At 49.1% G+C, this 22,509-nt stretch overlaps 1 protein-coding gene across 1 annotated transcript in view; it reads left to right on the top strand.

The window, feature by feature from the left end:
• The first annotated feature begins 12,456 nt into the window (after positions 1-12,456).
• The window catches only part of LOC108546154 (homeobox protein abdominal-A homolog), a 31,002-nt gene continuing 20,949 nt past the window's right edge, over positions 12,457-22,509 (top strand). The window contains exons 1-2 of the mRNA XM_017898095.1: positions 12,457-13,210; positions 17,346-17,378. Coding sequence (XP_017753584.1) covers positions 12,457-13,210; positions 17,346-17,378 — 787 coding nt within the window. The remainder of the gene's footprint in view (positions 13,211-17,345; positions 17,379-22,509) is intronic.

The following is a 22,509-nucleotide window of genomic DNA, read 5'->3' as shown; positions in this document are numbered from 1 at the left end:
TTCAAACGTGGTTCAAACGTGGCTCAAACATAGTATAAATGTGGATCGAACGTGGTTCAAACGTGGATCGAATGTAGTTCAAACGTGGATCAAACGTGAATCAATCACGGTGCCAATGTAAATCGAATATGATTCAAACGTGGTTCAAACGTGGCTCAAACATAGTACAAATTTGGATCGAACGTGGTTCAAACGTGGATCGAATGTAGTTCAAACGTGGATCAAACGTGAATCAATCACGGTGCCAACGTAAATCGAATATGATTCAAACGTGGTTCAAACGTGGCTCAAACATAGTACAAATTTGGATCGAACGTGGTTCAAACGTGGATCGAATGTAGTTCAAACGTGGATCAAACGTGAATCAATCACGGTGTCAACGTAAATCGAATATGATTCAAACGTGATTCAAACGTGGCTCACACGTGGTACAAATGTGGATCGAACGTGATTCAAACGTGAATCGAACATGAATCAAATGCGAATCAAACTTGGATTGAATGAGGATTGAACGAGAATTAAACGTGAATCAAGCATGGATCGAATGTGAATCAATCGGGATTCCAACGTGAATCGAACATGGTTCAAACGTGGTTCGAACGTGGCTCAAACGTGGTACAAATATAGATCGAACGTGGATCAAACTATGCTAAAACGTGAATCGAACCTAGATTGTATAAGAATTGAATGAAAATCGAATCTGAATCGAACGTGGATTGAACGTGGATCGAACTTGGTTCAAACGTGAATTGAACCTGGATTGTATGAGGATTGAATGAAAATCGAACCTGGATCGAATGAGGATTGAACAAACATCGAACGCAGATCGAGCAGTTGATATCTCCAGTCCTGTATAGAGATTAGAGGATTTTGCGTTTCTGTTAAATTTGGTTAATTTAGGAGACGATTATCGGTAAGATCGGAGGTAGTAGAAGCGAAGGATACTGGATAAAGTGGAGAGTGTATCGGTGAAAAGGTTGAGAGGTTCCCGAGCGTGGAAGCATGTGGTTAAAATGGTTGAACAGGGGGAAACCTCTGCTCCGTGTGCACAATGAGCATAATGCACGTATAGCCAACGAGATTCATGCATTCCTCGAAGGACCACGATCTACGCTGGCCAGTACGTGCGGTCAAGAACAGTGCAAACGACCCTCCAAGGCCAACCACGCAACCCTTGCAAGGCTCGGACGGCTTCTTTCCATTCAACGTCACCCTTAAACTCGCCGCAGTAAACACGCTTCCCTTCTCTTTTTACGACACCCGCCAATTCTCTCTTTACTCTCCGTACGAACGTTCAGTTTCAAAGATACCTAAGTTAGAAAATAGATCAATCGAGCTAGCCAAGGTTGCCTAAAGCCCATCCAAAGAAGACATAAATGATACCGAAATGTCACACGAGTATTACAATCCCTAAAATTGTAACGAAAAAGATTTCAATCGGAAAATTTAAAAATTGAAAAATAAATATTTCAAAGTTAAAAAGTTGAAAATTAGGAAATTAATATATCTCAAAATTTTGAATTCTAGTTTCATGGATTACCCTTCTGGAAACTCCAGCAGTGAATTAAAAAAGGAAAAAGAGCGAACGATGGTGGTACGAATACCGTGAACGATGTAATATCGTTGGCAGAAGAGGCTAGGCATCGAACAACAATAACCTTTGTTCTCGAGCGCGGTACGAAAAAGGATGCTTGAAAATGGCGGGCGCGGATTTCGAACGGCGCCTGCTCGATGTGCTATGAAAGGTGGCTCGACTTTCAACGGTAATTCCTTGCGTGAGACAGTAGCTCGTAACGTTTTTATTAAGCAGTTAAAATTTTATGAACGTTTTCGTGGCTCTCGTGCCAGCGTGCATCGGCCTGCATTGTTGAGCGAGCCACATACCGATTCCACGGCGTTTCGTTTTAGCCACGATAGATGTCGCGAGTTACGCTTCCTCTCGCCCCGTCCGGCAAACCTCAACTTCCTATCTCCGTTTCTTCGCCGTTCCACCTCGCAATTTGAAATAAATCGTGGGTGACACGCGAGCCTTCGGAATACGCGATTGCCGCGCGTCAAGCATTTTGATAATGGAGCTATTTCCTTCGTATCTCGAAGTATTAATTACTCTCAAGGTGCATAGACGAACGAAGAAGAAAACTATCGATGAATCTATTTAAAATTGCTAAAAATTACCACGAAAATATTCTAACCGATAGAATTCTGATATATTCGTAAAGACGTTTAAAAATTTATAATTAATACGATTATTAAAATAAAGTTTCATCGATATCGATGTATCGGTGTACTCGATATGCACGTATAGAGATATTTTTGGTATTTGAATAATATTTCTCGCGATATTCAGCATCGTTTTCGTCCGTCCGCTCTAGCGTGATTTTCAGGAACTACGTGTCTCTGACGGTATCCTGGAAACTCCATGGAAGCATCCGGGGTATAGGGGTAAGGGAGGGTTCGCCAATCAGTTCCTGTCTGATCGGTCGGTTCTGCAGAGGGGTTTGCGATACGTCCGAAACAAGGGAGAGCCGCACGTTCGGCCACCCCTCGTCAGATGACGCTACCGTATCGCATGGGACTCCGTGCTTTTCGCAAATTTCTAGCAACTCTATTGACAAAGGATATATCTCGACGATACGTTCTACTCGACAATTTTGAAATTACGTTACCTAAGACTCTACAGTATAGTATAGTACATAGACTCTATATTTTTACAATCGTTGTGAACGTCTTTTCGAAAATTACAAATATATCGACAACGAGGAATATCGAGTGGCTACTCGTGAAATTAAAAGTACTTTCGCTACTGCTCGAGCAATTTTGTCATCGAAGAACGAGCTTTATACGAATTCCACGCTGCTTGGAGCCCACACAGCCAACCTTGAAACGGATACAAGGTAACACCGAAGCGTAATCGTCACGCGTCCATTCACGCGTGTCGATCACATATGACTTCCTTTTATTATTCCAAACGGGTGCCTGAATTGCGAAAGCATTGGCAAGATTCCTGCCCGTCGTGAACAATGTACACCCGAGCAGCCGATCGACTAACTAATTCGAACCTCGGGAGCATAGCAACACCGTAGCTCGAATCAGCGAATGACATTGGATGATTTAGCAACATGCAACATGCATAGGGTGCCGAAGGATATCAAGGGTACTTCGATCGGTTATTTACAGTCTTACGAAGTTATCTCGATGGAAGCTGCTCAGCGCTGACTTCGTATCTTCGTTTTGCGATCAAACAGGTTCTCGAAAACACGGTTGAGCGAAAATCGGATCGAAGTCGAAATAAAAGGTAAAAAGCTGCCGCCACGGACGGTCACGTTTAAAGAGAGCCAAAGAATACTGGGTCCCCGCTACATGCTACATTGATACCGGACAACGATATCGTATGTTATCGAAAACGCGGTGGAAGAACTCCAAGTCCGAAGTCGCGGCAATTCCGAGGACCCGGCGAGGCATCTACGGTTAATAAAATTTGCGGCGCGCGCCCCGCCAATTTACGGACCATGTGTCTTTGTAAATTTCCCAATAACGCGCGTTCCCATTTCCAAAAGTTGCGCCGCCGTGCCCATGTTGCCGGGTATCGCGGCGAAACGCGAAACGGCGAACCGGAATGCGCCCGCCTTTCTCTTTTTCTCCGCCAGACAAAACGCCGTAATGGCGCGCGACATGCCCGGCCGGTATCGGGCATCGCCATTTTCTCAGATAATATTTCCTCGGACCAGTCCCGAGCACTCTACCTCCGGCTTAGAGTACCCGGCCACGAGATTCCGCTCCTCGAGGCGCGAGTCGCGACGCAATTTCGCAATTGCCACGGCGCCATTTTCTTCGCCAGGATTAATATCGACGTTACGACCTAGATGACGCTCGTGCGCGTGGATGCTCGCGTGGTAGACCGAAAGGAGGACAGGCAATGCGAAAATCGTTTGCTTCGATGGCAATTAATGGCGCCTAATAGGACCGATGTTAATTAATTCCGACACCGAGGATATTAACATTCGATACGAAATAGGTAGCATAATAGCATGGGAAGCATAAATCGAATTATGCTAGGACTAATAACGACCCGAGAGGAATAGCAAGGAATATTCGACACGTAACACCTGACACGATGCACTCGAGTTTGTTCGAACGACATCCAGCGAGTGGGTAAAGGGACAGATAAGGGTCGTAGAGCTGCGCGAACAGGGGCGGATAATAAGGGAGGATGAAACGGAGCGGAGGAGGTTTGAGGAAGAGGTGGGGTTAGGTTAGGAAGGGAAGAGGAAATCGGCAGAGACGAACCGGAACGTTCTCCGGAGCAAGAAATCGGGAAATGTCGGCCGGTTTAACCGGCAGTCAGCGGTAAAAGTAAAGTGGGGGTGTACCCACGCGTGTGCACGCTTCCCGGCCGGGCACATTTTATGTTTTGATGGCGCAATAAACCGGCGTAAAGCAGCAGTAAAACGCATCGAGTCACAAGTCCGCTGGTTCTGTCTCTGCCTATCCATATCGGCCTCTCTCTCTCTCTCTCTCTCTCCCCGCTAATGTCGTTAAGTGGCCCGCCCCGTTCGCGGCACCGTCACTGTCTCGCACACTTGTCGTCCCGCGTTCCGGACCTTCCGCCACGTCATTACGTCACTACGCGTCGCGTCGCGTCCGTCAGACTGTCACGTGCTTGGCAACCCGCCGTTTGCCAGGTCGTTCGCTTCGTGCCGCGATCCCCTTTCGTCCCGAAATGGAATCCGTCGCGGAAAAAAGTCCGATTCGGTCGTATTCGGTCCGCCGATCGGCCGGTGCGCATGCGCGGCGCGCAACTCCGTGCAGCGGGAACCCGGTGCACCGCGAATGCCTCTGCGCGCGCATCCGCGCGTTCGAACGGTCGGAAACAATGGAACGGAGCGAAGTGATTCGCCGGTGGCAGACTGCGCGTGCGCACTTCGATCGGAATAATCGAATCGCGGCGGGAATTCCGAAGCGCGGTTACCGCTCTCGGGGAAATTCGTAAAAGATGATTTGAATTTATAACGCCGCGTTTCGATGACTCTATCGATCTCCTTCGATGGCTACTCGATACTTCGCGTGACCTTGACTATCTGTTACCCGTAAGACGAGAGGTGAACGGCTTCGGTGTTTACTCCGAGAGTATGAAGGTCGAGTGAAACGCCGCGGTTGGTTATTCAATCATCGTGCGGATTTTTCTTAAATTTTTATCGGCTCCCGACGGAATCTGGTGGGGGAAGAAATGGCCGCTTATCAAGCGGAATTTATCAAACGGTATAGCGATTAACGGGTCACGGTATAAGCGATTCCGCTTCGCGTATTAACGTTTACCGTTGCGAGGAAAGCTCGCGTTACGACTCGAACAACTGCTTAATAACGAAACAGTACTACAATGGTGTTGCGTAACCTCGTCGTACTACTTGGGCTTATACACGCGGAAGAAAGTGTGCCAGCCGAGCGGGGACAATTAAACCGCGCGGAAGGATGCGAAGCGTATTTGACATGTTTACGATCGCGGGTCGAAATTATCCTCTCGGCCGAGGAAAAAAGATACGTCTTGGCCCGGTTAGCCGTCACGCAGCACGCGGCGCTTAAAAACTGTCCAGTGAAAGTTTATCCGCGTGTATTTTCCTCTTTGTTCCGCGGTTATTATTCAACGGCACCAGAACCGTGCTTTTTACGCCGGCAAGCGAGCCGTGGCTTGATATTTTTCGATAGAAACATGGAAAATTATTATTGCCCTGCCGACGGTGTCGGTGCGTTCCAAGAATTGACCGGCCAATTGCCGGAGTGCACCGTAATCACCGTATTCGTGCATCACGGTTTCACCGTACTTTCTCGGAAGCGCTAATAAAATTGTTCGTAATGACAGGCCATGCGTCGTGAGCGCGGTCTACGCTCACGGCCCCTGCGCTCTTCGTGCACCGTTTACAGCGCGAGGTTTGTTTAACAAATTACGTTACATTTTTCTATGCCCCGCGAGAACAGCGAGCAAGCATGGAAACGCTTGCAAAAAGATCGCCGCTTGGATACACGAAACGCGCGATTAAAGTTACATTCCACTTTCGCCAACTACGCCCGTATTACCGCCTGTATATTTAAAGACGATAAATCTCGACTACGCGATACACGGTTACTTAGCCGGTAGTCGTGAAACCGGAGCAACAATTAGGATGACAAGATAGGTATTAAGATGGAGGAACGATCACTCACCGGCGACGCGAGCGTCCTCTCGCACGTGCGTCCTCGTCGGATGCTGGCCGCGAACTTTTCACCTTCTGCCGGCCGAAACTTGGCCCAACGATCCGCGAGATACGGACAGACGAAGGAACGTCACGGGATCGTCTCTTATCTCTGCCTCGTCGGCGTTTTAGGGCCAATCTTTCTCCGCCGCCTCGTCCTCGCGCTTTTTCTCGCCCTTCGATTGCGCCGCTCCGTTTTATCGCTGGCAACGAGAGATTCCCGACGACGCTCGAATTCTCCGCACATCTGCGACCGAGTAGATCGTCCTCGTAAAACGTGTTAACGACGAACGTGCCCTTTTCGCGTTAATTTTTTAACCGCGGCTCCGAGCGTATCGGGAGTCGGTGACGACGCTTTTCGGCTCGCGATGCAGTCTGCAAACGCGTGGCGATCGGTATCGAACATTTCGCGCGACCTCGACCACGGTTGTAAAACTTATTGCTGGTACACTGTCGTCCGTTACCGCGAGGAACACTGAAAAATAAGAAAAAGAAAGAAAGGGATAAATATTACGACGAAGAGTGGGGTGATAGATACGCGAACGTCGGAATTTTGCACGAAGAACGAAACTTATTATACGAAATTTATGCTTATCTTATACGTCGGTAATCTTCTTACATTTCATACTCGAGCTCTATATTTTACGACACGCGCGTATCGTGAAACACGTACGATGTTTTTCTTATTTTTTCTCGTTTCCTTTTTTTTTTCTTTTCTTTTTTTAATAAATTTTATCCGTTCTGTGTACGTTGTACCATCACTCTGTTCATTCTCCATCGAACGCGCGCGATGCCGCGAAAGAATTTGTTTATGTAACAATGTTCGACGTGTCGGACACGTTTTCGCGACCGAGGAAGAAATTCGGCGCTGGAAAAGTTCCGTGGCTACGTTGTAGGTATAGTACCCACGAAGCCCGCGAAATATCGCCTCGCTAGGTAAACACGTTTCGCGCTAGACAAAGCGAGTCGGTAAAACAGTTGCGAGCAAAACGGACCGTGACCTTGCTGTGTAATATGTCGTTACGCGCATTGCTTTTTAATTGTGCGTTTAATTGGCCGAACATATACGACAGTTAAATGGCGTATAATACGATACGATTAGATAAAGCTGATAAAAAGTGACACATTACGGCTATTTGCATAATGAATAGAACAAAATTCGCCCGTAATTATCGCTTAACGCTTCGCGTTAATATACCGCCTAATATAGCACGAGTAATATATTATTCCGCATACTGGATGTAATAAAAATACGCTGCAATACGTAACTTCGATGTGTTCGCAACGTGTCGCCATATCGGTCTCGCGAAGAATTTCTTTTTTGCGATTTGTCTTTCTGGATCGACTCGCGACACGTGAAGTCGCGGCAAAGGTACGGATAATTTGTCATTAATAATCGATAATAGTTCCCAGACGATAGTAAACAATCGACTCGATACAACTGGTCGAGTATGTCAAATGATTACTATTAACCGGCGCCATAATTTCTCGGCAGACACCTCTGAACGAGCGTACAGTCTGTTACAACGTATAGTACTCTATATATTAATAAAATTTATCTCGGTAAACCTAGAAATCCAAGCCGGAAGGTATACGATATCTCACTGGCATTGCCACCGTGGAAGCCAATTATTATTTCAGAAACGCAGCGCGATTACGGGTTTGGAGAAACGAATTTCCATGGTTCATTTGCAACGCGGCAAATATTTACAACAACGTCCAACCGGCCTGGACTTAATCCGGCAACATCTCAAGTAACACGCAACGTTGTTGCCGCAGGGTCGTAGAATGTTGCAAATTACAACCCGAACCTATCCGGACGTTTCTCATTCGACGAGTTGCATTACCGGGTTCCGAGCTTTACCCGTCACAGCTGAATTCCAGGACCGCTGATCGGGCGAAGAGGATGCCGGTACACGGCCAGAGCCAGCGGTTCGGGAATTCTCTTTATCTCCACGAAGATGGCGCGCTAGGTGCCTTTGGTTCCGATCGCCAGGGCGTCACCCCGGTTCACCCCAAGCTGCACGATCATTCAGCCGTGGACCACCGCCCAATTTCTCTCTGCCTTTCTACCACTCTCCCCCTGCCCCCTCGTGCAGCCACTCAGTAGCCGGGGAATGCTCGAGAATTCCACGGCACTGTCCGAGGTTCCAGAAGAACCAGACCACCGCTTTATCCGCCACGCATCTTCCTCGTAGAGCACACACGCGAACACTCCGTGTGTGTTGGTCCGTCTAGCTGGCTGTCCGTGCCACGGTCGCAATTTACACCCCGTGGTGCCCGGGACAGGTATACCATCGTGTCGTGGAACACGGCCCCTGTACGTGCACATCCACGCACACGACAGGGTGACCGACTGTGCGTCCTGTCCTCTCGCATCGGGTCGCGATCGTTCGAATAATTGGACCGGTCTCTCCTCTCCTCTCCTCCCCTCTCCGCTCCGATACCGGTCGAATTTAGGCTGCCAGTTGACGAAACCTTTGTCTCCGGTCTGACGGTTTCGCTTGCGTAACCGGGGAGGATCGTTGGATCATCGATGAACATGGCTGACAGGTTCTCGAACGATCCAGTCGAGTTTGTGGCAGTGGAGAATAATTTCTCCCGATGATCCATCGTTTCTCTACGCGCTTCTTCGTCGTTTCGTCGACGGATCTGAAAGAAAGCATCTCTATTTTATCTCTCGTGAATCTTTTTCCGGTTCTCGCGACGGATTAAATCAATTCACGAGTTTGCCGTGTATAAAAAAGGGTACAGCCATCCGTTGTTGTCTAGGTCGTTTTCTGTATCGTTCCATCTATCGAGCCGTCCGGGCAACAAAGGGCGCCGAGGCATTTCTCCTTTTGTACTTGGAGTTGCCATGTTGGATATCATCGGGACGGGCGGTGCGTTAAAGGATCGAGCGGTCTCGATGCGTGGTGGACCACGGGGGTGGGACATTCATCTCCATAGATTAGGTTCGGGGGCTACATGCCTTCCATGTAGCTCCGACACACGGAGCCGAGATACCTGCGAGACCACGCCTGTTCCCCGAGTCCAAACTTTTCCATCCTTTTTCTCCACCGCTCGAAATTAAATTCGTGATCGGGGAGGATAAATCAAGCCCGGACAGACGCGAACGTATTCGATGGACTTTTATCCGGACCAAGGCCGAGTACTCGGATATTCGCGTATCGAATCACGCAGGCGTGTGTCCGTGCGCAAAAACTCATCTCACCCAGCGAGACTCGTGGCTAATGAGACTTTTATTTACGTTCTGTTTCAGGAAAGGCTAGCAGCGACCAAGGTGAGTACGTCAGCTTGAAATTGATCGGGCCCAGCGCGACCCGTGTATCCTTGTTAATCGTTCGATTAATTAGCCGAGCAAGAGCTCGTAAGCGCGTCGTAAACTTGATCAAAAGTCATCCCCGCGGTTCTCCGTGATTAAGGTCTTCGTGAAATTCGCGTTGCGTCATCGCGAGCCGGGGAAGGAGCTGTTGTATACAGCGTGTACAATACGAGCAGCCGTTTACCCCGTGGCATTGAGTCTCGGCATGAAAACAAACAGGCGGCGTTATATTTAAACCGAGCCATGGAGCGTAATGAAGCTCATCTCGGGGCCGAGGAAACGAAGAAACGGGGAAACGGTGAAAAGAAACGGGGGATAAGGAAGAGAGTAACGAATAGGTCGTCCACTGACGTGCAGAATCTCTCGCGATCGAGAACTTTTCCCGCCCCTATAGTACCTTTCCACCCTCGCGCGCGCGATCCTCGAACGCGACGCTCCCCTCGGCCCCCTCTGGCCGCAACTAGTCGCTGTATCTAATGCCGCCGCTATCCCGACCGGGACGAGTTCAGTGGTTTCGAAGAGTCGAGCAGACGACGCTGGCGAAACGCGCCAGTTTCGCTTGCATATTCCTCGCGGGAACGGGACAGAGGGGAGGGACGCGGTCCCGGCCGAATCGGAAGCGAGTGCAGCGCCATCTGGATCGAGTGGTCCGGCGCAAAAACCGAGGAAACGGTCGCGGGCGCGTAGAACCGTGGCTACCGGGCCGATCAGTGACCACCGCGACGTTTCTCCTTGTTTAATTGATCGATTCGAGGAGTCTGCGTATCTTCGCTTGTTCGTGGAAAAATACTTGCCGGATCTGGTAACACGAAACCGCGAGAGACGTGGTAAATACGTCTCCGAGCAGAGTGGGCTCGCTACTCGCGTGGACTGTCCCCTAAGGGAGGAGAGGTAGATAGAAAGAGTCTTTGCTTTCGAGACAAAGGTGACGAGACGTTGAAGAGAGTAAGAGGGAAGAAGATTTAGGAAGAAGGAGAGCGAGACGAGAGAGAGAGAGAGAGAGGGGAGAAATTAGCCGGGAGAACGAGGAGAAGCGAAAGACCGTCGGACAGAAGGCGATCCCGGGACAGCTAAACCGAAAGTTACGGGTACGATTAGAAAGATCGATACGAAATTGCAAACTGGAGAAATTGTGGGTGGCGTGTTTACGAGCTGACCAAGGGGGACACGAGCGGGGACGAAGGGAGAGAGACCGCAGGCGTAAAAACAAAGGAGAATCGGAGGAGGGAAAAAACGGATAAACGCGTGCGAGGTTAATCTTCGAAAAACTGCTGGCTGGCTGACTGGCTGGCTGGCTGGAAAGCGAAGCACGAAAAAGAGGGAGCGGCGAAGGAAGAAAACGAGAGAAGAGAGCGCGGAGAAAGAGAAGAGCGGAGATTAGAGAAAAAGGGAGAAGGAGCGAGAAGGAAGCATCGAGGGGGAATGGGAGAAAGAGAGAAAGAGAGAAAGAGTATCGTGCAAGACGTCCGAAGGCTGACGTGCACGGGAGTGTAGGGTATAAGGCAACGTGGTGAACAGGACTGCACTGGGAAGAGAGAACGCAGAGAAGAGTGTAGAGCGGTGGTGCGGAACACACAGAGGCGAAGAGAGCAAAGCGGAGAGAAACGTGGTATGGACGAAGCGCGAGAGCGTGGTGTAGCGAAGCGAGAGCGAACGAGAGGTACTGGCAGTTGAAAAGAAAGAAGAGAGAGCTGGAAGCATAGGCAGGAGCGAAGATCAGAGTGAGGCGAGTCAGTGTGGAGAGAGAGAGCCATTCATCTTGGCGCGCCTAGGCGGGCCGCGATTGGTCCACCTCGGATAAGGGAGCGGCGCGATTGGTCGGCTGTGTTTACCAGCTGGTACCTCAGCGCGCTCGAGAATCGTAGAAGAGAGGGGGGAACAGAACGGAGAGACAAGCGGCGCCATTATTGTAAGGGGTTACATTTAGCTGGCCGTGGGTTGTAGTACGCGGCGTTCGGGATAGGGGGCTATAGTACCTTCATGCATGGCCCATAAAGGATTCGTCGACTATCCGAGAAGTACGCAAGAAACGGCTTCTAACACCTGACAGGGGCCACGCTCTTCTCTTCTCTTCTCTCTCCTCGTGCCGTCGCCTCGATCGCCGTCGCAGCCCAATTTCCTCACTGGGACCGCTCTGTTGGATCAGCTGGGTGGGCCCGACCGACGAAAGACCCGCTGCTTTATTGTCATTCGTCGTCCCGATGTGGAAGGAATCGTAATTACCATAAAGGAATCGTAACGTCGACCCGAAAACCATACCTGGACGGTGGATCCTCTTTGCCCCGGTGTGTGATCGACGACACGATCGTCCGAAAGGACCGGCCACGGAGGGAAACGAACGATCTGGAAACGTTCCGGTGTGCCGTCTGCCGTCGCGAGCGGTCCGGTAATCGCGATCATCCGCCTACTAGCCGATGTCCATCCTTGTCCGCTCGCGTCCGCTATCGTTCCTGTGATAATGTGTAAAGTTGCGTAAGTGGCGATCAAAGTGGGGGTCAAAGGTAACGGATAAACAAGGGAAAGTAGAAAGACAGCCAGAGGAGGAGGAGAAGGAGGAGGTGGAGGAGGAGGTGCGGAGGAGGAGAGAGAGCAACTACGGCGACGATTGAGTACGAAAAGTGAGAAAGAAACGACGGGGTATAAAGAGAAAACGATTAATCGAACAGTATATCGAGTGCGTGCGTAGGGTGCGAAAGAAATTCCGATCGATCCCCAAGATCGACCGATATATACATTATCCCCGGTGATAGAGAACGGTGATATCGGCGTGTGGAGTGTGCGTGAGGATGAAGCTGCAGCTGGCAGATTTGCCGGCACGGTGTCGGTGTTGAGACACCCGACCCGGTCTCCGTGTCCGGGCGTGTCTTCGGCATCGGTCCGAAATCGGCACCGGTTACAGCCGATATGAGTTCGAAATTCATAATCGATAGTATGCTACCTAAGTACCACCAGCAGTTCCATCATCAACAGTTGTTCTCGAGCGCGAACCCCGGTACGATCCAGGCGTGTACCACGAGTCCGGCCACCGCAAGCCTTGAATCGAGTTTATCCGCGGCTGCAGTTGCGGCCGCGGCAGTGAATTACGCGCAACAGCACAATTCGCCCAGCCCGACGGGCTCGAGTCCCCAGCACTCAGGAAGTTCGGCCTCTACGTCACCGGCGGCACGCACCACCTCTAGCATGTATCCCTACGTATCGGCGGCAGCGGCGCACCATCATCACCAACAACAACAAGCGGTCGCGGCAGCGGCCTTCGGTGCCACGTCCAGCATGGTGCCAGGCTTCGGTTCCAGCGCGGCTTCCAGCGCCGCGTTGGCCGCGGCCGCGGCCGTCGATGCCGCCACCGCCGGCGACAAGTCTTGCCGCTATACCGCCAGTCTTACCGGAAATGTCGCACCAACCTCCGCCGATCCCATGGTAAACTATACCCTTGGTCATCATCATCAGAACGGTGCTACACCCGGTAGCCTGGTCTCGTCCGCGTCGGCCTCGTCCGCCGTGTCCGCTGCCTCCGCCTCCATGGCTGCTGCTGCACAATTCTATCATCAGGCCGCCGCTGCATCGGCCGTCGTTGATCCCTTGACGTCCTGCCAACAACCCACCACCGGACAACCCGGCATCTCGGACATACCTCGATATCCATGGATGTCCATCACCGGTAAGTCCTCAGTCCTTTCTTCTCTCTTTTGTCGTTACCTCCGCTTCGTGATTAGCTTCTAAGCGACACACGCATGGCCGTTTGTCGTGCGCGCGTGTATGCCTTTCTTTTCACTTCTCTTTCACGCCGGCTTCGTGTTGCATGATTGTAGAACATGTGTATTCCTTTTCCGTATTCGACTCGGTTAGGTAAGCAAGTAGAATGAAGCGTGTTCTGGTAGAGATTCTCGAATATCGTTTCACGGTGAGCGTTCACCTAGAATGTACAACTTGCGGTATTAACTGTCGGTATTCAAATAACTGCCTGTATCGGATGATCGTAGTGGTTGTTGAACGTTTCGTTAACATTTCCTCTTTCTGTACCGGAAGATGTAAACGAACGATTTGTAAGATGGATCCAGCGATTCGAGCTTTAATCGTTGCCGGTTAATATGGCGTTAAATTGTCCGTTGAAACCAGTGGAATCAATAATAGAATTAACGATTACCGGTGCCGTTCGTTTGAACGTGATCTTTCACCGGTTATTGGTATGCATTAACGGCTAAATGTCGGATGTTGTTGTTAATAATACGTCAGAGATAACGATACATTGTGTCCGTCCGTATCGCTGGATGCAAGTATAAGTACGGTATGATCGTTAAAAAATAATGAATTCGCTGGTTTATTTATGTCTGTAGTTATTGCTAGTCACGGAGAGCGGCACGAATTTGCAAGTGAAAAAACGTCCACCGCATTTTGTAGCAATAAATTAGCAAAGCGATAAATTACACCGGATTCAAAACTGAATTTACTGTCTCGTGCAAAATCGATATTAGAAGTCTTTTTATCGTCGATCGGAATGATGAAAAATACATAAACGATGAAATGTAATCTTTATTTATGCGCGGCATTATAAATTCCATCTCTTTTTATGTGTTTTGCTTGGCAAAGTCACTTTGTTGCCGGCGAATATATTCTCATTGTGTTTTTCTATGGTTGTTTTGATGGAAAGGCATAAAAAGACATGGAAACAATTTGTAACGGGTTAGAGGCAAATGACGAACCCTTGAATCCCGAACGGTAGATGGAAACTGACCTACGGTACACGTGTTTATAGTTATTCTTTCTGCAGGGGGCATTGTAGAGCAGTGTTGGGACATTGTTATGCCTCCAATGTTTCGTAAAACGCGCTAAAAGCACGCTCCAACCATCGCTCGTGACCTGAACCTAGAATACAAATACCCCATAAAACTAATTGCAACGGTATATTAATAATATATTTAGCTTCCTGTTATAGCCGATCAAATTAACCTAGTTACCTCTCCACTCTATAAACATTCGTCCTGTATTTTTGCAGCATCGGCTCATCGTGTTAACAGCGATATAAATATAATTTCTACCTGACCAGTAGTTAATAATAACGGCCCAATTAATACTATCGGACCATTGCTCGTCTAGAAAGTCATGGTACCTACGAAGAACAGAATTAATCAGTTATTCTATATCTAGCCGCTTCGATATTAATAGCGAACTGACACTAATCTTGTTAGGTAATGTGTACTTACATCTGTGTGTAATTATTCTTGGGCAGACACGTTGCTAGTGCAGGTACTGTTCGTCAAAATACCTTTCGACTTTGTAATTGGACGATAGAGCCGACATATTTTCATCAGAAGCGTTCCGCCAATATAACCTCGAATATAACCTCAAATCGCTGCTTCGTCTCGTGTATTAATTTACGCGAAATTCCATGTTGCCCATCGCATTGCCCGACGTCGCCTGCGTAACAAACAATTCGTAAATAGATACTGCAGTCGCGTTGGAGAATCTCGTCGATTTTCAATTTAAAGAAACAATAAGCACGCATAGCACGGGAAAGCGTTATTCGCGACGCGAACATCGTAGACTTTTGAAATCTTCGCTCGTTTCAGCCACCAACTATTTGCCGTGTTCCGCATAATGCATTCCGAGTATAGCTTGTACAAGAGCCTTTGTTTGCGGCAATATTAGCGCGAACAAAGTACCGACGGCGTTTTGCCGCGTGTATTTGTGGCGGACAAGCGAGTGCTGGTCTGTCGTCGACGTCGCGTTCCTCTCAGCGACGCTCGTGAAAGGCACTCGTGTATTTTTAAAGCGGTCCAATTCGCCGGCCCGTGCATTGTTTTTCGTGTTTTCACGATCGTCGAGATGAGTCGCGCGCGAAGCGATGCGTCCTCCATCGAGAATGTAACGAAGAGGGCTGCGAGGCTCCTTCAAGGTTTCGTTCCGATACTATACACCAACGAAAATAAACCAATCCGAAATAATTGGCTCTTGCCGTACGGACACCCTTGCTTGCTTTGTATACTCGAGGTTAAAGATGCCGAACGCCTTCTTGAAAGATCCGTGCGATGTCGTGCGCGTCACTCCACGTTATCTCGACAGCACTGCGGCGGTTTCAACGGACAATGGCAACGATCGAGTTGACAATGGCGATAATCGTCTGGCCGTGATTCCGCGCGAATAACTATCGGTATAATTCACTCGTGCTATAACTATCTCGTCGGCCGGCCTGTTCACGCGTTTCTGACGAATAGTTAGGTTAAAATATCGCGTTATATCCGGCGCAACTTCGCATGCAGTTCACGCGATCCACGAATTAACGTCTCCTAGCGTTCAGATTTTAAGTTACACCGACGACGAAATTCGGTAGAGTGCGCCACGGTCCATATCCCACGTATCAAAGACATTTCGACGAAACTCTCTCTCTAATCGTCGAGCATACAAATCGTTTTCTAAATCCAATTTCGTTATCAACACCTTGGAATAAATTCGACGATGTATCATGTCACCGAGCTTTCGTGCTTTTTCTTATCTACGAAGGAACTTAACCAAGGTAAAGGAATTGTTCGATATATTCGTGAATAATTATACGTTTCAACGTGCTAACGTTTACCGTAAATCATATCCTAAGCGGTTTTCAGCCTTGCTGTAATTCAGCCAACGTTTTCTGGCTACTTTTAGTCAAACGTTCGTCTCGCGTGTTTTTCAAGCGAAAAATTTCTGCCTGTGGCTAACGGTGCTGGAAGCTCCCGCGAAAAAGGAATTCGAGTAATGGAAACTATCTTCTCTGACGCATTTTAAAGAGTGTTTCTTTCAAGTTTGTCGCACGGCGTTCGCGAAGCGATCAAGGTACGCTCAGTCGATAATACTATATCGATGGATAAATCATAACGGGACACGAGCAGCACTCGATTTTTCTCAACGCGTGCGTCGATATAATTTACAACGGTGTCAGTTTTTATTAGACCCTCCTTTGGCAATATTTGCCTCGGAGCACGAGCAACGAAGACAGAAGAGGGTTACGAAGGAACCGTCTTCCTTCTTCATTCTTCGTGGTGCAGCCTTATCGGGCAACGTTCGCAAGAAGTGTCTATTCGTGATTCAATAAAGTCCTTATCTGGTTTACGAGTGCGTAAGAATAACTTTACGAGCCGAGAACGAAGGGAACGCCGTCTCTCGCGGTAGTCGCTCGAATGTAACGCAGCCGAGAGATTTATTGGGATAAATCCCAAGCCGGATAGCATCCGCGATCGGATGGCGGAGTGGTTAATTGGAGTCGTTGTCGAGTACTGGTGCTCGTAGGCAAGTTGTGTCGCAAGATACCGCCACGGTCGTCCGAAACAGAAATTTCGAAGTGGTTTCGTCGTTTTCATCGGACCGTATGTCGCGATTGTAGCAAAGCAGATACAGAGATCAACGGTTCAGCTAATCCAGTGACATTTCGGTTTAATCGACGGGCCAGACAGAGTGGGAATGGGATTAGGCGGCCGGTATGCCTGAACGTTTCACGATCGTGCTTCTAATCCTGCTTTCCAGAGGGCGAAGTTGCAGCGAGAGCTTCGCGTGTCGAGCTGCCGCGAATTTCCTACTTTCTAATTGCGTATCCGCTGGAATAAGTTTCGCTTACATGCGTCCTCTCCGTTTCTCGCTTCTTCTTTGTCTCCTTTCTCCCCTTCCCTATCAGCGTTTCGGTGTCGCTGTGTACGCGTTGCCTGTACGTGTTTGCGTAGTCTATCCGAAGTGCATGCTTTTCACGGCTGGGTTGAAACGCCCGATAATCTTCGTATCCGATCGATTGACGTCCTCGCTAATTACGTTTCTATTTTTGTTCTCAGATTGGATGAGCCCGTTCGACAGAGTCGTGTGCGGTGAGTACCACATTATTGTTATTAACGTAGTTATTCGCTGAAACGTCTTAGCTGAACATTTTTTTCCACGGAGCGTTGATATTGAAGACGAGATTTCCGACGCGAGCGAGGAAAGTGTTCGTTTTGCGAGTTGCAAAGAATTTCAAAGAATTCGAAAGGCCGTGTGGAATCTCGGCACGAAGATTGTTAGCTCGGAGCGGCCGAGGAGGTAAAACGAGACTCCAGATACGCAGGGACCAATCTGTTCCCAAGCGTGCGCCGCTGCCACATATGGCAGCCATATTTTCAAACGTAAGAGCCGGTTTCATTCACGAAGCGCAATCATACAAGACGGTTACCACTTTTTCGTGGCTCCTATTTCAACTGCCGGTCAAATTTCCGGTTTTATGATCAACTCCTCGATACGTATTCTTCTTCAAAACAGAGATTATTAAATTGAGCAGTGACGCGAGATGGAGGTTAGGTTGAATGAATTTTATATTCCTCTCTTACCATTCGCTGCTTTTGTCGACGCTTGCTGAGCTGACTTTCGGGCAACAACGAATTTTATACTTGATACTCCCTTTACAAGGTTCCCTTTACAGCGAAAGTTCAAAGTCAAAGTTGAATAGAGGTTAGGTCAGGTTGCACGAATTTTATTCCTGTATTCCCGTTGCTTCTTTAGCCGACGATTACCGAGTTGTAATATTCCCGGCAACAAACACGCGAATTTTCTCGTACACTTAACCCGTTGCCCTGCGATTTTGGTTTCGATGGCGCATACCATAATCGCAACAGCATAGTCACGCATCGAGAGCCACTTGATGCAAACACGACCAAGAGAAACGCGTAACTGAGACAGAGAGACATCGACGAAAACTAACCTCGTATTGTTTACGTTGTTACCTGCGGACAACGTCTCTCACCCGTGATAACCACGTTTAGCCCGATTTCCTTACCACGTGTCTCGCACGATATCGTACGCGAAGAAGTTAACGCGCCAGAGATTTCCTTTACAGGGGTAAGTTAAAAGTCAAAGTTGAAAGATTCGAGCGATAAAAAACAATGTCCACGGGTCGTTAAACTTGGCTGGCAATTTCCCCTAACAATATATCCGCGGAAGGAAGTTGCTTTAAAGCTAATTCGTACGCCTGTTCTGCCGTTTGATCCTCTCCCGTAGGATGATTGCCGTAGTTGTCGCTTTTATAAGATGGCGCTGTTCGCGGATTCATTGCGGCGTAAAAAAGGTGTCCTTGGAGAACGCAGCCGGTCCGTGTGGCGCTGCAAAGTGTGTCAAGAAAAGTCAAGGGCACCGCTTAAAGGTCGTTTACTCGAATCCTGGTGCCGGTAGCACGTGCTACCGACTCGTACCCTATTCATTTATGTTAGTTGCGCATGCAAGAAGGACATGTATACGGCCAACTACACCTGTCGTCACCGTGATAATGTCGGCCGCAAATTATCCCCGTGACTATGTTTTATATGGCCTATTACGGGCTCACAATGACGTAGTAAATAGCGATTAGGTGAAATTAAAACTTCAGCCATCGGACTTATCGCGATGGTTTGTTTACATTCGGCGGATCATAATTTCAAATAGGAATACGGTGCGATTACAGCAGGAAGTGACTGGTGTACGATGGGAACAGTTAGTCGGTCGGTGAATCACGTCCAAATTTATTCATATAAACGAAACACAATTGGCCATTGTACGTCGCGTCGTGTCGATCGTGCGCCGAGAATGAGCTCGTTCTTTCGACAATTTCTTCAGCGGAAGGATACCGCTGAACCCGGCTAATTCCTTCCCGAGAGATCATAATTCCGTTCGTATTACCGTGTTTTCAAACATCTTCCCCCAGCCGTGTCTTGTACTTTACACCGCGTTCGCGTACACATTCCCGAGCCTCCGTGGCCAGAGTCGGGTCGCGTCGGTGTGACAAACGAATCTTCTGTTTTATAAACACGATTCCTGTTAGGCTTCGGATGGCAGTTGTCCGAGATACGTAGCCTCTCTGGCACCATCCTCGGCGAGACGCCCATGCCCGACGAGAGCGCGAGAGAGACGTGACGTTAATGCATTTGGAAGTTGGGGTGCGTCAGCCAAAATACCTGTGGGAACGTTGCACGGAGACCTCCAGGATGCTTGACTAATTGTAATTGAAGTTATGTACGCGAATCAACGTTAGCTCGGACACACACCATGCATAATGCATCGTCCATCCGTCGCGTATTTCTTTTTCCCCGATCTCTTTTGCATCGACAATCGCGAGAGGCACAGACGCGCGCGCCATCTTCTCAGCCGGGGCTATCTCGCTGGCGCGTTGGAATTAGTCGCGACGTTTTTGCTCACGTTTCCAGCTTTATTTTATAGACCACGCGAAGATAAAAAGGTTGCTCGAAACTTGCCACGTCTCTCGCGTCGTTCTCGCATATCTCCGCGCCGTGTTCTTCTCGCAGGCTTTCGATCAGTACGAAGAGAGAGAGAGAGAGGTTAGGAACAAAAAGACGCGCCCAGGCACGAACGTCGCGACGGCCACTTCCGAAATTTTAATATATCGGAAAGGGCGAGTTGGAATTCCGCGGCACCGACTCGCGTTCGCTATAAAGTAATATAAAAATAGCACTTTGAATTCAACTCAAGCGGCGTCATTCTTTTTCTTCCACCCCGTTGCAATATCCGTCGCCGTGTCTATGGACATAATCTATCGCCGGTACGTGAACGTACTACGCTTTCGAGTATAGAATTGGGATTGGCGGCCGGGTGGCTTGGAAGTCTGCACCGATAGAATGCCACAGGCTCCTCTCTCGCCTTAGAATTCTGTTGCGAGGAAAAATTACGTATCCGCGCTGGTTGGTGCCCGTTTCTCTTCCATCGATATATCTTTTAGCGCGAAATATCGCCGAGAAACGCGTACACACGCACGCATACAGAGTCGGTAGAGATTAACGACACGGCGAAATGCAGCAGCGAACGCTTCGCGGGGAGGGAAATGCGCATTGCGACAAATTATACGTCTCACGCACACGCGTTCGGCGTGGTAAAATTAGGAAAGAAGCGCGTCCATTTTATAATACAGAATTAACTCGGAGATACGTGTGTATCTAATCTTTCACTGGCGGTATGTGAACGTACTGCATTTTGAGGTCAGGGATCGGCGGCCTGCTGATGGCTTCGTGGATATTCCGCGAGACTGTTTTTCTGTGCGCGTTGCTCGCTTGCACCGCCATTCTGGACAGCGACCAAATTTTCAGCCAACCGAATTCGTAACGTATATTCCACTAGGATACGTATCTTCGCTATTTTAGAGATTTAAAGCGAGACATTCGCACGGGTTACACGGCCAGCCGTTAATCCTCTAGGTTGATGCGGCGCGTGGCCGATAGAGGCGCGAAGGTAGTCGCAGGAACGTTCGAAAATCTACGCGATAGTTGCATAATTCAGACCGTGTCATTTCTCTTTCTCCATCTCTGTCGGCGCCGAATGTTCGGCGCTTTCACGACAGGGTTCAGTGGCCAGTAAACGTCTAGTCGGGTTTTGTATACGCTCGGCTATCGCGAGATAATGTATAATTTATAAACAGTTCGATCTGCCGGTAACAGTGCGCCGGCAAACATTCTTGTTAGCTTACTCAGGACCGTGCCCGACGACCGTTCCGTGTTCCTCCACCCTTTGATTAACCCTCGCTGCTGCTGCGTCGTTCCGAGAAACGTTTACCCCGGTAACCGTAACGGAGAAGAGCAGCAATAGTAAAATCTGCCAAATTACAAGCTGCGTTTCTCTTTTTTTCCCCCCCCCGGTCGCGAGACGTTGACGTTGCACTGTGGGAACACGATGCTTTTACTTTCGCCCCCCCCTGTCCTGCAAAAGTGGCATAAAACTGTCGGACAATTCGCCGAATAGTCTCGTTGCGTGACACGACGATGGGATTATTCGAATAAAAAGGAATCGTTGGTATAAATCGGTAGACGATTATCAGGGACGTGATATGGGACGACGATCCAGGGGTTGCTACGGGGTAACGCGATTTTTGTTGGCTACCCCCCGACGATACCGCAGCCCAACGAGCCTTTAATCTATCCCTGGTCCGTAAACGGTGTGCATTTTAATGTCAGGGCTCGGTAGCCTGCGGACGTCTAGTTGGATTTCGGTGTGTACACGGGTCTAGCACGAGATAATGTATAATTTATAATCAGACCGTTTCTCTGGCAACAGTGCGCCACTGCATGGACTGAATCTTCCGCCCCAAAAGCCGCCAACCCCTCATTAGCATTCGATGATGGCTGCCGCGTCCTGCAGCGTCCGTATTATCCCATTTCATCGTTCCTGCCTCCCCTACCTGGGCTTCTGCTCGTTTCCACCCGCCTTCGCTCCCTCCCACTTCGTCTCTGTCTCGCTCTCGCCTCTCTATTTTACACCTATCCTACGTCTCGCGCTCTGTGCCATGGGGCCCGGCCAGGTAGCGGACATGTTGCAGAAAAAGAGAGCCGCGCGCGGGTTCGAATTTTCGTGGAGGGAAAAGAAAGGAAGGAGAGAGAAGAAGGAAAGAAAGTAACGCGGTTGTTGAGAACGAGCTTGTCACGGACGGGTATATATACCGGTGAAAAATTTATCAATATTTTATTTATACCGAGCTCGCCTCTTTGGACACGACAAAGGTGTCCAACGTTACTCGACCCTCGGGCATCCTTTCGTCCCCATCGTTGGAAGTAAGAAACACTGTCGAAGGCAGAGAGAGAGAGGGAGAGCGGCCCGAGAACTGCGCGACGTTTAGGGGTAATCTTGGAAGGTGGCTGCGTTCAAGGACTCCGGCGGGAAGCCCCGCTTCCGGAGGCCGAGGAGGCCAGGTCAGAATCGTGTTGTCACTGAGATTATTGAAACTGCAGTTTTATGGGCCTTAAAAGCAGTTTAATTGCTGTTATATAAGTGTTTATGCGCTGCCAGGTTTGGCCTCCGCCTGCGCCACCCCAAACGTTTATTTTATGGTCATACAGCGACCACGGCGCGTACCCCGTTTTGTCGCGTGCCGAACCCATCATACCAGTCAAATCCTCGGGACGACCAACCGATTCTAAATGTCACCGTAGATTCACACCCCGGCCTCCTTGAAAAAATACCTTCCGTCTCTCCTTAGACCAGGGGGGGGGGGGGGGG

This window comes from Eufriesea mexicana, unplaced genomic scaffold, assembly GCF_001483705.2.
Source record: "Eufriesea mexicana isolate 0111107269 unplaced genomic scaffold, ASM148370v2 scaffold611, whole genome shotgun sequence".
In the NCBI taxonomy this organism is placed as follows: Eukaryota; Metazoa; Arthropoda; class Insecta; order Hymenoptera; family Apidae; genus Eufriesea; species Eufriesea mexicana.
Note: the sequence above shows the minus strand (reverse complement) of the source record. Positions and strands in the feature narration are given on the sequence as shown.